This window comes from Colias philodice, chromosome 16, assembly GCF_061535455.1.
Source record: "Colias philodice isolate Cphi_HAF_F1 chromosome 16, ilColPhil1 Martin Lab GWU primary, whole genome shotgun sequence".
NCBI classification, from domain to species: Eukaryota; Metazoa; Arthropoda; class Insecta; order Lepidoptera; family Pieridae; genus Colias; species Colias philodice.
In genome coordinates, this window is record NC_143101.1 from 7227977 (window position 1) to 7246708 (window position 18732).

The 18732-nt window shown below is 31.3% G+C and overlaps 1 protein-coding gene across 3 annotated transcripts in view; it reads left to right on the forward strand.

The window, feature by feature from the left end:
• Positions 1 to 18732, forward strand: part of Pde8 (phosphodiesterase 8) — a 156741-nt gene that overhangs the window by 71348 nt on the left and 66661 nt on the right. The window contains exon 1 of one of the 3 annotated variants that reach the window (XM_089704806.1): positions 16210 to 16728. The exons of the other annotated variants lie outside the window; for them this stretch is intronic. Within the exon in view, the coding sequence (XP_089560932.1) occupies positions 16650 to 16728 (79 nt within the window). The 5' untranslated portion in view covers positions 16210 to 16649. Of the gene's footprint in view, positions 1 to 16209; positions 16729 to 18732 lie in introns of those variants that run through there. 3 annotated transcript variants of the gene reach the window in all.

An 18732-nucleotide genomic window follows, 5' to 3' on the forward strand; every position in this document is an offset into this window, starting at 1 on the left:
TTGAATTAAAAGCCATATTTCGATACAGACTGCAATTAATACACTGCAAAATGAAACGAGTACAGGCACAAATATATGTACCTATAGGTAGTATTTAGTTTATATATGTATAATCTGTATAATATTAGTAGGATACTAATATAAAGCTGAAGAGTTAGTTTGTTTGTTTGTTTGAACGCGCTAATCTCAGAAACTACTGGTCCGATTTGAAAAATTCTTTCGGTGCTAGATAGCCCATTTATCGAGGATGGCTATAGGCTTTATATCATTACGCTAAGATCAATAGTAGCTGAGCCACGCGGGTGAAACCGCGGAGCACAGCTAGTACATAATACTATGTACTCCACTTCAATCTCTGAAAACACATTATATTCTAAACCTAAAAAAGCTAGACTCAAAGCATAAAACAAATATTATTTTTTTAGCATTTTTGTAGCATTTCCTCGACTTTTCACATAATTTATGTGTTTCAGTTTCAGCCTAGGCATTTCCGTTCCGCCTAGACATTGTTTTATGGCTACTTAATCATAATATTTTACTGTATCTTTGATTTATCTTCCCGAATGTGGAAATGTCGTAAATTTGTCTGAGATGTTGATACAAGACTTGCGGAATCTGTTATGTGACTTGCGGAATCTGTCATGTAAATTATAAATACGTTTAATTTTTTTCAATAACAAAGATATAATAATATTAGATATTTTTCTACCAATAGCTGCTTTGGATCAAAAGTTTTAAAACTCTTCTTTACGAGTGACTTATTTTGTTTTTTTCTCCATGCAAACTGACATTTTCATAATTTTTAAAGATCATTAAATATTTATTTCATTAAATATTGACTAGACAATGTAGATAAAATATTTAACTAAAAATGTTGCATAGATACTTACAGTTAATTATGAATATTAATTTGAAAATGAATACTTAATTCTCACTAGACCATAAATATTACAAGAGCCTAGTTAATAATAGAATAGCCACGAACAGCAACTTTGCTATTTCAAAAATTCAGGCGAAACAATTCCCGTATTTTAAGTTTGGTGTTTATATTTCCATTTTCCATTTTTTCCTTCAGTTTTTCATCAGCTCTCCGTAATCCTTTAATTAAAGTCATGCAAAATAGTTCATTGCTTTTATGAAATTTAACAGAGATCAACAAAACGTTAACCTAATTTCTTATTGATTAATATTAGTAATAGTAGTTATTAGATATAAAAAGGCTTCAGAAAATTGTATATTTATCATATAGAATTAGCCAATGGTACATAGGTAATATGCTTAATTTTAATATGACGCTTACATAATGATTTCTGCATTCAAAATAAATAAAAGACTTCACTTTTTCAAATTTTAAAAGTAAGACCCAGTTATTGCTACCACAATAAAAAAAATTAACGGAAAAGCCTAAATGCGCGATATTTCCTTGTCACCGTTGACAAATTTGATAATGGCGTGCATTTTTCTAAACCCAAGCGAAGTTTTAATTTTCTCTCTACCATTCTGTTATTCAATGGTGTTATTTTGTTATTTCTTTTTAATGTTCAAACACATCGTTTATTTTTATGCAATAAACGACTCTTCAGCTATAATTTGCGACCAATAAAATTACAATAACTACTTCAGATCATAAAATGAGAGTGATTATGGATACTAAGGTACGTTCACATAAAAGTAATGTTTAACACGTATATATAATGTTTATTTGCCGTATCTGGTACTGAACTGAACTTTTATTTATTTGTTTACCAATGTTTTACATTTAAGTTCAGGACAGTTCTACTATTCAATAATTTTGATGCCTAAAAAGTTGCGATTTATCTCGATTTATATACTTACTACTTTTCTTTACAAAAATGTGTATAAAAGGTTAATTATGATCTAAAGAAATATTAGAGATGTACCTACTGAAGTCTCATGACCATAAAACCGTAAAAATTTCCAATATCTTCTACTCGATACTGATGAATATTCATGGCCATTCAAGACCTTTATACAAATTAGAAAGCGGCACTTATTTCAACTGTTATTATATATTTAAACGTATACACAAATTCTGAGAGCATTGCCTTATCTCAAAAACACTTTTTATCGTGTGATTGCACCCTAAGGACGTAAAACACATAAGTACGCCGCTCACGTAGCAAATGTACTTGATTACGCTGAAATTTTCCACTTTCAGTTCATTTCGAGTCATTCCCAACAAATCTAGTAATTGAGAGACTTTGGAATTGATTTTAGTAATAGTACGAATGCAATGCTCCCTGATTTGAATGTTTAATTTGTTTGAATTATTTATTATTGGAAAATATAATGGAAAATGTTCGTAAGAAGAGTAGTTCCGTGGTGATATTAGATTCTCCTAATGACATTGCATTAGTGCAAATTATTCAGCTCAACAAATAATGAACATGTCATATCAAAATATACCATTTTGAATATCTACCTTATTCCTTTTCTAATGGATTTAGTTGGATATTTTGAAAAATACACAAACCGCATCAGAAATTTAAACTATATTTTTCAATAGCATTGAAATTAAAATAAGATTTGCCTTTTTGTAGACATCCGAAACTAACTTATATTGACTGATGGCATATAATTAACATTTCAATGGATTTTATTTCATTTAAAATTCTTGCAAAATTAACTGTTAAAAACTTCATATACCTAATCAAAATAAGACATATCATTGAGCTTTCAAAAGATAAGAGATACAGATCGACTCCATACGAGCGTTTAGAATATAGATCAAAGCTTTATTATACTCAATCATTTACAATTACAATTAATTACAATTTTCTTAATCTAATTTAATAATCCGTTGTTGTCATGAAGAGCGAAATACAGCGAAATGTCAAAACAAACTCAATCTTAACTCTAGTTAGGGAAGTTAATTAATTAACAAATCACATTTTATACAAACAAAACGGTTTTGTATTATAATAATTAATTATAATAACTTATCATAGAGTTTACAGTTTTCCCTAGCAAGAAAAAGATTGATAATACAAAACTTTTAAAAACCTAATTATTAAATCAAACATTGATGTGACTTTTCCCCTAAACGAAAAAATAATAGGTACATTTACCTAATTACGTCACGGTATCTATCTATAGTCAAAGATTCATCTTTGACTCAACTATAAAAAAATCAATTCCTTGACATTATAAAAAAAATACAAGCGAAATCATGACTTTAATCAACTTAATAAATAATGCCTAGCCTCATTGACAATGAAACTGTCTTCATAGTATTCATCCATCGATCAATCGCAATGCACATTTGAGTTCCCACAGCAATCCATACCTCGATCATTAAACCAATTCATATAAGTATCTTTAACTAGATGTGCCACTCGTTTTACCCGCATTGATCCACTCCTGTTGGTCTTAGCGTGATGATATATAGCCTATAGCCTTCCTCGATAAATGGGCTATCTAACACCGAAATAATTTTTCAAATCGGACCAGTAGTTAGTTAGTAATGAGGTCGGTTTTGTATCTGGTCTGATCTTAGGTGAATGTCCTTGTCACTCGTTGGCACGTGACTTATGGCTTAACTAGAAAATGAGATAGTACCTATGTTTATTAGTTAAACGATTGTTTAGTACGTAGTACATGATTTATTTAAGGGTTTCATTGGCAAGGCAGTTCCATTCCTAAATAAAAACACACACGAGCAGTGACTTCCATATTTAAGTAGAATAATAACAAGGCAAAACAAAATTTTTGATCATAGGGCACTCTTTAATGCTTCGCATTAGTCGTGCAATATCCATGTAATACCCAAATATGCTATTTTTTAATTTTTATTATAAGCTTGTATTCAACCCCGTAGGTAGGTATGTAAGTAAAATTTTAATGTGTCCAATGTCCATATCATCTTAGGGAAAAGTTATCCAACTCTAGTATTATTATAAATCACACATAAGTAAAACATACTAATTAACGTACCAGCTATAATAATTTACACAAATAGATATTCTATTTTAAGTTCAGTCGATATCTTGGTAACACAAGTGTGAGATATATCTCGTTATGGGTATGACAAGTTCATTTTATTCATACACGACTCGGCCTAAATCTGTTCTCGTAACAGTAAGACTTGTTGAAAGACGACATTGATTTATAATCACACTAGTTTTAGCGTGTGGCTTCACTTGTTTAGGTTTATCACGAATTCAATATGACAAATGTCACCAAGATCGTATTTTTTGTGAAAAATCATAAACACTCGGAAAAAATAGATAACTAATACATAATCTGGTTATTCATGTTAATTGTCGGGATTAAAAATAATTGAATATCTATAAAAAGTATTAAAATTTTAAATGTATTTTAGCGCAATTCGGATATCAAATGAACAATTTTCAAACTCACTCTACTGCTAAAGCTGAAGCTATACGAAAATCTATTCAATAGATAGGTATATATTGCGTGTACAGAAAAAACATAAATTGTTAAACGTTACTTTTAATTATTCATAATATTTGAAAATAGAACTTATTTTTTTTAATCGCACAGACACAGACACGTTTGATTTACGAAAACATTATAGATTTTTATAAAATTTGCAACAGATAATTAATATGTTCGGTTTGCCTAATCCAGATTATAAATGTAGTTGTGTCATAAGTTAAAATGTAATAAAAATTAATCAAGCGTAGCCTAGCGAGTCTAATGGAAGTGACAGCTCGTTTTGGCACATTTTGCAAATGAATTTTGCACGTACACCGAAACGAATATCTATTTAAAAGACTGTGAATTCCGATATTTTTCTAACGTTTAAGAAATTAATTTTTAAGTTTCTTAAAAACAAAGCGCTGAAAACGCTTCTCAAAACGGATGGTGCGGAAATTTGGTCTTATAATTTCGCAATGTAGATAAAAAAGAACGTGTGTGCCGAACACACGTGTCAGAAGTGAAACTTCTTTGGCAAGATTCAAAGATACCAAAATCGTCGCCGTACTCCATGAAGTGACGGTATTGCCATGACGCAACCTTGAAATTTTACTCTCAAAAGTTTCATTTCAAAAATTGACCAAATCTATTATTATGAATTTTTATGGAATACTTCATAATTATTCTAAAAGAAATCTGCTATATCCTTTTTAAATAATTAGCTGCTGAATTTTTAACGGCAACTAGCATAAATATCAAGAAATGTCATTCGTTCATTCACATTTACATAACTAGGGTCGCTACGTGAGTTATAGTCACTCATGCATTTGAATTTACGTCGTATTACAAGCGGGATTACGAAATAACAGTAATTGGAGTTATTTAAATCGTTTGCATACATTTGAGGTAGCATACGAAATTGTTTCATTAAGCTTATATTGTTTTGTGCTACTAAACCAGAATTGACTTTGATTAGATTCGTATAATAATAGGTAATTAAAAGACTTAGAGCTAGCGCGCACGAGCAACTTTGTCTCCGCAACTATTTTGTCTCTCCCACCTATGGGCTAGTATGAAAGTGCGCGCACGTAGCGACGCAACTCCCCATACAAATTGATGGGAGAGACAAAATAGTTGCGGAGACAAAGTTGCTCGTGCGCGCTATCTCTTAGATATGTCATCAGACTCTACATATAGTCAAATAGAAACATTTAGACAGTGCGCGCACGAGCAACTTTGTCTCCGCAACTATTTTGTCTCCGCAACTATTTTGTCTCTCCCACCTATGGGCTAGTATGAAAGTGCGCGCACGTAGCGACGCAACTCCCCATACAAATTGAAGGGAGAGACAAAATAGTTGCGGAGACAAAGTTGCTCGTGCGCGCTCGCTCTTAATTCATTAAAAATAACCGTTCATATAAATTTATATAGGTAGGTAATTGTAGGTAGGTATAAAGTAAAAGTAGTATTCCATTTTATTTATTTAATAATAGATTAATAATTTATCATTCTACCAAGGCTTTGATTCGTTGCATTAAGGATACTGAAAAAAATATATATTGTTTGAATGACTCTATATTTACTAATATTTGTTCTCTACTTAACAAGGGTCATGAACTGATAAATTCCTTGCAATTACCATTCATATCCTCAAATCGTATATGAGACATCTTCATTGAGGCCCAGATATTCATTAATATCACTTTATCGTGACTGACTTGTTACGTTTATTATAGGTAACACGCTGTATTGTATTATTCCTTTAGTGTTAGCATAGACAAATATTCTATTAGTCCATGGTGTTAGCAATAGTTTAATTGAAAAATAGGTTAAATATCATAATATATTATATAATATACTTTAAGTTTGTTTAGTTTAAACTGAGCCTTATTACTCTGTTACTCATTAGGTTATTAATTTTTATTCAGCTACTTACAAAAAGTAAATATTAAAGGTATAATCAGATCGTGCCGTGTGTGAAAATTGTCCTGAAATATTTTTATACTCCCATAAAGATGCTACAAAAAATTACCAATGTTCTCCAAAGTGTGTACCCAGCTGTGTTCACCAAAATATATTAGGGCTTAAAACTTAGTGCTCCGTATTATAACGAAGTGACCAATATCGACCTGAAAGTGTAGTTCTCAAGAGGCTGTAAAACGTATCGACCTCTACACGTACACTTATACCCTTGTTCTTGAAATGTTTGAGTTTAACAGGGCTTCAAAACGTGACACCATGTTTTAAAGGATTATCAAAGGCCTTATAAACAACTTACCATAAAGTTAACTAAGCATAGTATTCATTCCACACTAATTATTATTATATTAACAACGTTAAATGTATTAATTACAACTATATTTTAAGCACTTTTTCACACTATTCACATTGTGTACAGTCAATGTTTCCACTTTTTAAATAAAATATTTAGACATATAAACACGACTATGAACGTGAAACTAAACCCAGCGTCATTGCAAGTATCACGCTCATTTCACTTACAACTGTAAACAAAGCTCTGTATTCGAATTCAAAGCACAGACGAGCTCTTGTAAATCCCAAAATGTTTTCACAATTGATTCAACCATTTTACATCCCCTTTATTCAGAGCACGATGCAATGGTAAGCTGTGATGTATGGATTACGGAAATGGTTCATGCGATTTTCAGTTTTTTTCCCATAGATTTTGGGTTGAATTTCAAATGAAGTCAGGTGAATCATATTCCCAAACATTTTCAGTTCGTTAATCAAAATAGAGAGGAGCTTTGCATATTTCAATGTTTTTAGACGAAATATGATGTTATATAAATTTAGTAAAATTTTATATTATCGAAAAAAACTATTCTTTACTACAGTAGGTCCTTAATTGTAATGAATCAATACCAAAATATGTAAAAAAACATAATATACCTAACAACAACAGTAACATTATGTTCTCATCGATTACAAGTTGTTTATATGAGCTTTTTATATGAGCTTTTTATTCTCATTGCCACTCTTTAAAATATCTACTCTGTTTTGTGAAGTCAAATTTCCCTTTATCGTATTTCAGGGAGAAACATTTTAGCGTAACAATATTTTCATAAACCAGTTAACGCTGCCTTCAGGAACTTCCACGAAGTATTTGTATTCTGTTATTTTTTAAGATAAAAAATAACGAGTATTAAATGAAGCTAATATATTTTCATTTCAGCCGTTTAAAATAAAAACAGTTATGTAGCCTGTAAGCGTTTTCCCATCTATTAATCCAGAGTAAATTGTAAAAAACGTCGACTTGAAAAAGAGTTCGCTTCCATGGCTGTGCTATGCGATGATAACAGAGATTTGAGAGTTTTCATTGCCGCTTTCGTTGGGAAAGAAGATTAAAGCTGACTTATGTAGGTGGCAATGTACTACGTTTAGCATATAGCAGCATTAGCATGACAGTTTATGCTTGCCAGCAGTAATCCATGGTTATTATTCACGCATTTAGTTCTAGCAACGTTCGTAATAAACTTTAATTTGCACGCAGCGTTTTATTTAAATTTATTTTGATGCGTTATTTGCGAATCGCCTTAAAATTTTATGTATCGTAATTCGTAGTATGAATTGATCAAAATAATATGAAAATTTAATGTTTGGACAGTTTTGTCTCAAAGGGTGTTAGGCTAAAAAATGATTATATGAATACTTATATAGATAAAGATAAATATTAACTTAAAAATTAAAATTATAACTACGCTTTTGTATTCCTCTTTCCTAATTAATATCGTTAAACAATTAATTAATTCTTTGTTGAGTTTTTCTTAACAATGTAAAAATTAAGGGAATAAATTTTCCTTATTCATCCTTAATTAACGTAAATTATTTATGAAATTTCGCTTCATTTCAAAGTACCTAAATTCTTTTACAGTATTAAAACAAAAAAATATTAAGACGTTCGGGAGGTCTATAATAATTGCTCTGCATTCCAATTTTCTAAACGTCATTTTTAAATACAGCTAGTTTTCCTTTAATAGGTACTTGATAACTTGATTTATATTTAAAAACCAAATTATTAGATTTAACTTAAAACACCCTATAAAACAAAGATTAACAGCTGGCTTAACAATAAAACCTCCAAGAAAAAAGTACAATATCAAAACAAGATCAAAACACTATTTAACCTAACCAAATATTTTAACCCACAATTTAACCCAACCGAATATAAACCTCTTTTGTCCATTCAGTCATTCGTATATTTTTAATATTGTTACATTATTGAATAAATAACCCCGGGACTCGTTTATTATTCACAACATATTTGATTTTCACAACACAATATGTTACAAATGGTTTTCAATTTCGCATCGAAACGGAATCAAATTGATAACGAAAAATATTTGTGCTAAAACTCTTTTTGATGGGGAAAATGGATATTCCAGTTATGTATTGTGAGATTATATTCATGGGAAATCATTTATAATGACGTCAATATTATAAACATGTCATACGTCGTTATCGTTCATTATTAGAATATGAAACATTCATGAAAATGATTGTTGCATGTAGACGCGTGGGTTTTTCCGTAAATTGGAACGTCATTAGCTTTTTCATTATTGTGTAAAATCTGCATTGTGGTGTTTGATCTAAATGAAAATGGGAAATTTTTATGAAACATTGTCTGTAATTTCCTTATCAATTTGTTCAATAACAAATTGAATTTCTCTTAAATTGTATACGTAATATATTTCTGAAAAACAAATCTTCATACCTACATCTGTAAACACACTTAGATTGATGTTATAGATATCACATATTTATCAATTTGTTTTTTTTTTGTGAAAACTATAACTACCTAACTACTTATATATCAAATAATAGATGTGACAATAACGCTCAATAAAATAGCTTGTTTGACTTTGAGAAAAAACAAAAGTCCCACAAATTCAGCTACGTATTAAAGAACAGACTTTAGACTTAAAAGAACCTTTAGAGATCGAAAGACTAACAACATCTTAACAAAGACAAACGTTCGAAGGTCGCCAGATCGATCGCACATCTATTTTAATAAGCAATCATTACGCTACAATATTTATAATGACTGTCAAGATAAAATGTCAAAATAAATCTCTATAATGTCAACTGGCAGTGTCGTAAGTACAGCCAAGTCACGTCTGTGGAGATATATCACTCACGACGCAGATCAAGAGATTCTGTATGGAGCATTAAGTCGGACGTTGGATTAAATCGGAGCTTTCTATGTAGCCGTTCATGAAACCGTTTTTAATTAATCATTTGGCACGCTAGATTTCATGTATGACGTTTAGTTAATTAGCTTTGGAGCAGCATGATGATGACTAGAAATTAAATTGGCCAAGTGAGCTGACAGGTGACATTTATGACTAAGCTTTCATCTGGGTTGTAAACTATCCAACTAAATTGTAAATGAAGTGAAAGTTACAAATCCAATTATGTTATTTTAAAAATCAACATGCGTTTATTAGCAATTAAGTAATTAATTAAAATTTTTAAATAAAATAAATAAATAAAAATTAAAAACAGAATTTGGAACTGTTGAACATAAATTGTACCGAAATTTTAATTTACATCAAATCTCTTGAATTAATCACAATCTAAACTGGTGAAGTACTCTTATCAATATACACGCGTATATATTATGTATTTGTTATTCTGTGCTCCTTTGAGACTCACCAATTACTTCGCAGAAATGAACTATGTTGTAAGTAGAAACCAGTATATGTAGACCTCCCAATTGTATTGAGCCGCTTACGAAACAGAGAGCAAGTTATAACTCCGGAACTATTCATGAACTCTAGTATAAAATTCGTCAATAGGTATGTAACGACACAAGAGACTGTGAGAGGCCTAGCCGATTAAACTAATATTTGAATTGGTATTTAACTTAGCACGCAATGTAACTTACGAAATATGGATCATTTTATAATATCAATACATCAATCCCGTTAGTATACATGTTTTAAATTTTTAAATTTGTATAAAAATAATATTGAAGAATCTTCTATTTTTGGGGGTAATTACATTTCGATGTTCTAAAAGTTTAAAAATGTATGCGTATGCGTATCTATCGTATAACTTCTACTTTCCATATTATTTTTTATTTTTATCAAGAATCACATGTAATTTTAGAGACAAAATACCGTTTTTCTTCAGTATGCAAATTAATTTAAAATTACAAATAATAAAGGTAAGAAGTTGTTAAAAATTAGCGCGTCCACAGTAGGTATGTCGCCCTAATTGCCATCTCCATGGCATCTTTAATTAAGAGCCGAGCTGAAATTGGCCTTAATTAACAATCCTGAAGTGACTTCTTGCACCAGCTTGGATGAACTTTAATTTGAGTCTTGGCAAAAGTTATAAATCCGTGAAATCAAAAATTTTCTCCATTTTCTGCTCACTTTTTACGACATGAGCTCCGTTACATGTAATTCGTTAATTTTTTATTTTATATGTAGTAGCTATTTCACTACTTAGGGGTAAAGTCACTAGTAGTTGACCATGTACCTGTAGTTGACCGCTAATGCACATAAACCGTTATAATAAGAATTCGCGGCAATTTTAAAAACTCATTCGTTAATAAGTGCTGCTATCTGGTCAAATAGGCGCGAAAATTGCGCATCCATATCTGTCAAATATAGTAAATGGTTGTCAGTTGTTTGTTGAGTGACGGACCATAAAATCAATAAATTCGTTTTTTGTAATAATATTCGTAGAGATTGAAAAAGTTTGAAGCTAAATACTAGGAACTTTGTCACCATGTTGACGGTAAGTGTTTTTCGTTTTTTATTCGTTTATGGTTTATTTAAATGACAGGGTATTTAAAATTTAAAGATTTGTTGACAAAATTGAGATGTGGGGGTGGTCCAATACTGATTCCGTTTGACTGTGATTTTCTAGTAATTGACCATGGTGGTCCATTACCGAATTACCGTTTGACTATGATTTTCTAGTAATTGACCATGGTGGTCAACTTTTGATTATGTTCTGTATCTTTTAAATATACTGCATATAATAATTAATTAAAATAAACTATTTTATTTACTTTAACAATAGATTGATTTTCTTTAGTAGTTGACTAACTTTATGGTACGAATTTATGGCTATGGTCTATTACTAAAACCAATTTTTATCTTGTAGATGCCTGGGAAAAGGGGCGCATTCCTAAATTATACTGAAGCTGCAATGATTGTAGCAGTGAACGCGGTTCGTCTTCATAAAACACCAATACGAACGGCTGCAAAAAAGTTCGGTGTACCAAGAATAACGCTTACAAATAAAGTAAAAGGGAAGTCACCGATGGAACGAAAAATGGGTCCGACATCCATCCTTACACCAGAAGAGGAGCATAAAATATGCGACTGGGTGCAATAAATGGCAAAAAATGGCATAAAGATGTGCTCGACTATCCCTGGGATGCAGTAGTTGCTCATATAGAGGCTCCCAAGAAGACCAGTTCTACGAGAAATGTATATGATGTTCCAGAGATACATTCCTTGACATGATAAATTTGGCAAAAAGTTTGACGTTTACGCTTTGTGTTTGACAGTGTCCTTTTGTTTTATAACCATCTTTCGGATCTTTTAGAATCTTGTTTATATTTAAATTATAGGCTTAAAAAGGCCTAATTATTATTATATTTCAAATAAAACGTTATCTTTTCATCTTATTGCTTCTTATTTAACAAATAACCCAATTAAAATTGTAGCGTCTGAGTGGTCATCTACTGATGCAAAATATGGTCATCTTCTAGTTTTTAGATGGTCAACTACTAAATTTCTAATATATAAACATTTTTAATTTTTTTTAAGTTTATTCGACCATTGTACGTGGTGAAATGCTTGTTCATATGTTAAAACACATTTCACAGGGTTTCCAAAAAAATAAACTTACTGAATTCATATGATAATTAAAGTCAAACATTTAAAAAGAATATTCTGTCTCCTTAAGTGGTCATCTACTGATGCTTTTACCTTATACGTTATTTAAAAGAGATTTTCATCAAATCTTTTCAATTTTTTTCTTGGATGAATTCTTTTTTTTTAATAACACTTATTTAAATTAACACTTATTTTGCATTCGGAAAACAAATGAATATGATTTTTATTATTGTTTTGTTTGTTAACATTCTATTAACAACATAAATTGCTAAATATGTGGAACAAATAGCTATCAATTACATTCCATTGTTGTATAGCGCTTTTCAAGGAAACAATATTTCAATAAAAAGATAATGATACCATTTACACATATCATATCTCGTATATTTTATATGGCAAGTAAACGTCAAAAACATAAAACGGTCGTTCACATTCATAAAACACTCTAAAGGTAAATGTACTTCTATATTCACTTCTATACCTATACATATAGATAGCTTAGCTATTGACTACTTTTTTCATCTATACTAATATTAAAAGACTGAAAAGTTTGTTTGTGCGTTTGTTTGAAAGCGCTAATCTCAGGAACTACTGGTCCGATTTGAAAAATTATTTCATTGTTAGATAGCCCATTTATCGAGGAAGGCTTATAGGCTATATATCATCACGCTAAGACCAACTGCAACAGGAGTGGAACAATGCGGGTGAAACCGTAGGGTACAGCTAGTATTATATATATACATTTTCTCGTACTGAATATCTTCTCGTTACTACGAGTGTTCCCAACTGAGGTATGGACTTGCAGAGCAATCAAATAAGTTGAACTAATATTATTGACTTAGATATCTTGCAGTCGGGTATCGGGTAACGTAGCTCGAAGTTATATTGAACTTGAGTTGAACCAATCAACTCAATTACCGCAACATTGCGATGTAATTTGTTATATAAACTGTTATTATGCTTATCCTTGTGTTTTGGTATTGCTGTAGTAATTCAGAGCTAAGATCGAGGTTTGATTTGGTATTTATATGGAAACTAGCGACCCGCCCCGGCTTCGCACGGGTGCAATGCTGATACTAAATACACTACAGAAAAATTGTGAACGTTGTATAGGTATAAAAATATAGCGGCCCGCTCCGGCCTCCGGCATCGCACGGGTATAAAATACATAGCCGGGGCGGCTGCAAACGCTACGACCTGCAATTTTTAAATCTGTAATATCTTCGAAAATATTCACTTAAATCATACGGTGTAAAGGGCCATATAGATCTATATTAAATGAACAATGTATCCATGGTATTTAATTGGTTAAGGATTAATGCTGTATTGGTTAAAATCGCTTCGAAAATTAGCCATTATTTGTCGTAAAAAGTAAATGACAAAAAAAAGTTATTGTGGGTTATCCATAAGAGATAGACATATACCATCGCGGACTTTTCTGTAGACCTTTTCAATGTGTATAATACTTAGTACATTATTTTGATAAAACTCGTAGGGTTCAGACTGCGTTTGCAATGTAAGCGGAATAAATGTAATTTTTTACGACATCACATTAGAAAACTCAAAAATAACAGTACTTCTCCACTACTTAATGGATCTTATTATACATATAAACCTTCCTCTTGAATCACTCTATCTATTAAAAAAAACCGCATCAAAATCCGTTGCGTAGTTTCAAAGATTTAAGCGTACAAAGGGACATAGGGACATAGGGACATAGGGACATAGGGACAGGGAAAGCGACTTTGTTTTATACTATGTAGTGATATGGTAATTGACGTCTTAATTTATCGAAGAATCACACATTATTTAAGCGTCTTTTGTAATGATATATGTAGTATTATTAATACGTTACTTCGGTTATTTTTTATACATATAAGATAAAACTTAAAATATGATCTTATACTACTGTACGCGCACTTAATTTTGTCCGCATAGAGCTTTCGATGTCATTTCATCATCATCAGCCCATATATGTTCCCACTGCTGGGACACGGGCCTCCTATGAGGGTACAGGCTATAATCCACCACGCTGGCCAAGTGCGGGTTGGCGGATGACACATATCGTCGAACTTTTGATTCTTCGACATGTCGGTTTCCTCACGATGTTTTCCTTCACCGTTCGAGCAGTGGTGATGTTACAACATGCGCAGATAAATTGAAAAATCAATTTATTTCCTGCGCGCTCGCCCGGTCTCGAACCCCGGACTTATCGATTCGAAGTCCGAGGTCTCACCACTGAGCCACCACTGCTCTCCACTGAGCCACCACTGCGTTGTCATTTAATTTATTTTAATTCTATATTTTTGTGCTTCATAGTTTTTACAAATTAAAGCCAAAATAATATATGGTATAAGGTAAGGAGAATAAGAAAAATCTAAAAAAAACACATTTTCAATATCTCACATTTGCTAATCCAGCTTTTTAGATTTTATATTCTAATGATCTCGCGTAATTATTATATTCACAGTTCACACAATGTGGAGCATTGAATAGAAACTGGTTTTTGTGAGGCAACATCTGGCTGTGACTACAATCCTCTCTTAACTAGCGTATTGATCGACATACACTATGTAATACGATAGATTTGACTTTTAATACAATAGTATAAAGGCGATAACCGCTTGCTCTATTATATGTATTTATTTATCGGTATTCTTCCTTTCTATATCAATTTGAAAGCTATCCAATACGTAATTATATTAAGTATTTACTATGAAAAGGATCGAACAGGCTTCAGCGAATTAGGCCAAACTCTGTATGGCAAATTTCCACACCCCTACAAAAGATACGGGATGAAATATAGGTAATCACGGGAATGATCCCGTAATTCATACGAGTGTGAGCTCCGGTCATCTGTTACCCATATCTATCCCAGTATCACCCTTTACTTTATATCCTTTGTCAAATTTGTTATTTGTCCCTTTTTCTTTTATTTTTAAAATGTAAGTTAATTTTTAAAATTCTAATGGTTAGCCTTAACTTTAAGTTAGCCAAAAAGTTAGCCTTTTTGGGACCCATATACCATTATAATACAGCTAGCTCGTTTAGGCGATTTTTTATAAAATAATACCTATTCACATTTTTATAAAATAAACAAATGAAATTATTTATTGTCACCGACAATTGGTTAAATGTTATTAATTTACTAGTATTAATGTATACAACTAGTAAAACACTCGTAGGTCAGGTAGGACACGCTTATTATGCAATAAATAACATAAATGAGGCAGCTGATTGATGGGACGAGTAAGTAATTAGAATGAGTTATATCAGTACATCGATATAAATTGCATTCAAGGCCAATGTATGAGAAAACAAATTATTATACACACATTCAACGGTTGGGATAATAAGTTTTGAGTTGAAAAATTTTGACACAAGATTGTTCTAAGATTTGGTATCAATTTATATTTGAAACTATAGATATTAAATTAATATAATTTTTATATAATATTCATTTGCATAAAATGTTTCCGTTAATACATTTTAATGTATTCATAAATTTCATCATATTTTATTCATATTGATTTTCATCCACTCTATGTGGTTAATATATAATTTTTATATTTTGTAAATGCGTTACATTCAAACATTTAGTATTGACATAGTACTGGAGTTATATTATTAAAAGCATTAACCTAAAAGCCAGCCACTTTCTTTATCAAAAAGCCGTCACTTGTCACTAATTGATTTTTTAACTTACGAGAAATGAAACAGGTGTTTTTACTACCAGAAATTTAATTTTAATATTAAATGAGAGATAACACAACCCGTTATTAAAAAGTTTTGCATGCATGATATAATAAGTCTACAATTTGGCCCAATGTATCATCAAATATCTATAAAGATCTCCTCCAGTTTAATATGTAAGCTTACGAGGCAATACAGATGTCCTACATTCACCCCCCTTCTTCGATCAACTGCCTCGATAGCCATTACCTAACCGACTGTCTTACATACTCCTCGTACATCTTATAACACATAATAGCCAAATGCTATTTTATCACGTAATAATAAAGTCCAAAGTTCCGCGAAATATATATCGCTGAGTTGTAAAAATATATCGTACGCTCGTCTCACTGTTTACACTAGCACATCGCCGATCATCATTCAATTAATAAGATATTTGAACGCGAGAACGTTGTTGTCATGTTAATATTTACGCGCCGAATATTTGTGTTAACTTTTTAAATTTGGATTTCTAAACAGCCAGAATTGATGCTGATGTGAAAATGCATTGCGTTATCTGTGTGAATAATTTCGCGCGCAAAACAAACTCTTGTGCTGCTAGAGTTTAATGCACTTTGATAGTGTTTTTTGTGGTGTGGTTATGATTAGTTCTATGTGATATAATAATGTGTATGAAAAATGTTGGCTGGTGAGGAAACCAGTATAGAAATAGTGCAAAGATGGCTACAAAGACGCGGGAGCGATGACTTTGAGACAGGTAAAATACGACTTTTGAATTTAGAATCTGATTCCGAATATGGCCAAGCATAGATTAGATTCAGAATACATTCGGTTTTTTAATAAAGACTCCTATCCACTTGACACGATTAGTTGATTGAATTGAGGACTACTTAAAGATAATCTTATCTAGCACACGATAATTGACGTGAATAAATAGATAAAGCTTAGACAGATTTATAGAATTAACGATGTTACAAGCATGTGTCCATTTTTTCCTTTAATTTGAAAGATAAATATTAAATAGGTAGTTCTCAAAACTCTACAATGTAGACAATGGCACTGATTCTTCTTAGTTTGTCGGTTGTTTGTTTGTTTTAAATTAATTAATGCTTGAACAATTAAGCAATACGAAAAAAAAATCAAATGACGAATAACATTTCCCACACTTTCTAAGAAAACAAACGAGTAATTTATATGAATCGTTATCGCATCCGCTAATCTCATTCGCAGCAACTTATTAATTAATGCCAAGTGTACATTGAGTGAATTGTAAAGCCGAACACTGGTTATGTTAGATTAGAGCCAATACCGGCATCGACTAATTAGGTAAGAGGTTTAGGGAATATTCGAGAATATTAGTGTGCAATACCTCTGTAGTTACGCTTATTTGCTGCATAAAATAGCATCCTATTCTATGCTAGAAGAAATAGGTTTGTGAGGATGGAGCTTGTTATTTTTTTCCGTAATAATTACTGATAGGAATAGAGTTAATTAAATTTAATTAAGAGTTAATTAAATACTACTAACAGTCTGCATTAGCAGATAAATTATTACTTTTTATAAAGTTACTAAACGTGTTAAATCAATAAAAGAAAATATGATTATGTCGCAATTTTAATAACCAAGCCCGCATTTATTTATTTTACACGTGTACCGTACCACTGCCCGGAATTTAATTGAGTACCGAATTATTATTTGTATGTATTCCACTGTTTTGCTGTATGTCATACTTTTTGACATCAGAAGAATTTATTTTTAAATTGAAAAACTTAAAGATTTCAATTTAAAATTAAATTCTTCTGATGTGTGCTAGCACACGTGTTTATCCAATTATAATTAAATAAATTAAATTAAAAATGAAACAATCGTTTTTTAAAAAAAACTATATCGCTATTTGCTTATGAATACCTAGCTGATTCCTTTGTTTATTTATGTACGATTGATAATCAAAGTGTCATATAAAAGTGCCTAAACTTTTAAGCTTGTGCATGAATCCCAATTTTTATTGTCTTTGCCCCACTCATAATTAGGATTTAGGTTTAATAAGTCTCATAACAATAAGCACTAATTATTCATTAAAATTATAACACAGTCATATATTTTGGCGGGAAAAGAATTATGAATAAAGGTGTTGCGAAATGCATGAATAAAATTATATTTAATACAGCGATACGTTTATTACATTCGCAGCGATTTTTATGAGCTCGAATTGCAAAAGTGTGTTTTGTAATAGTTATGTGTTAACCATTGAGGGGCAAAATGCTTGGAACTTGTCTGGATGACCTCGCAAATCTAATATAGACTTACTAGCACCCGTAGGTACCTTAAAACTCGATGTAATTGCACTTTTTTACCGCTAATGTAGGTGATAGTTTGATCAACTTTTGCCCTTAATTGGACGAATACCTGAATAACATTTAATGTTCAACTTTAATCGTCTTTATATTGCTTTTAACGTGTTGAAAATTTATAACATTATTATCAAACTTGGTAAGAGTATTTTAAAGTCAAACAATTTATGCAGTGCAGTGCAAATTTGTTGTCGGCAAATATTTGTTCTTACTATTTTGTCCGTTGTTTGTCTCGTGATTATATTATGGGCACCTATCTAACATTAATTTTCCCTTTAATAAATCATCTGCCTATCCATTATACAAATATCCTATGTCAACAAACCAAATTAATATCTGTTTGTTTGTCTGTCCGTATTTCAATTCTCAGTGGAGGAGTCCGTTAACACAGAAGTAGCTGGAGTAATAAG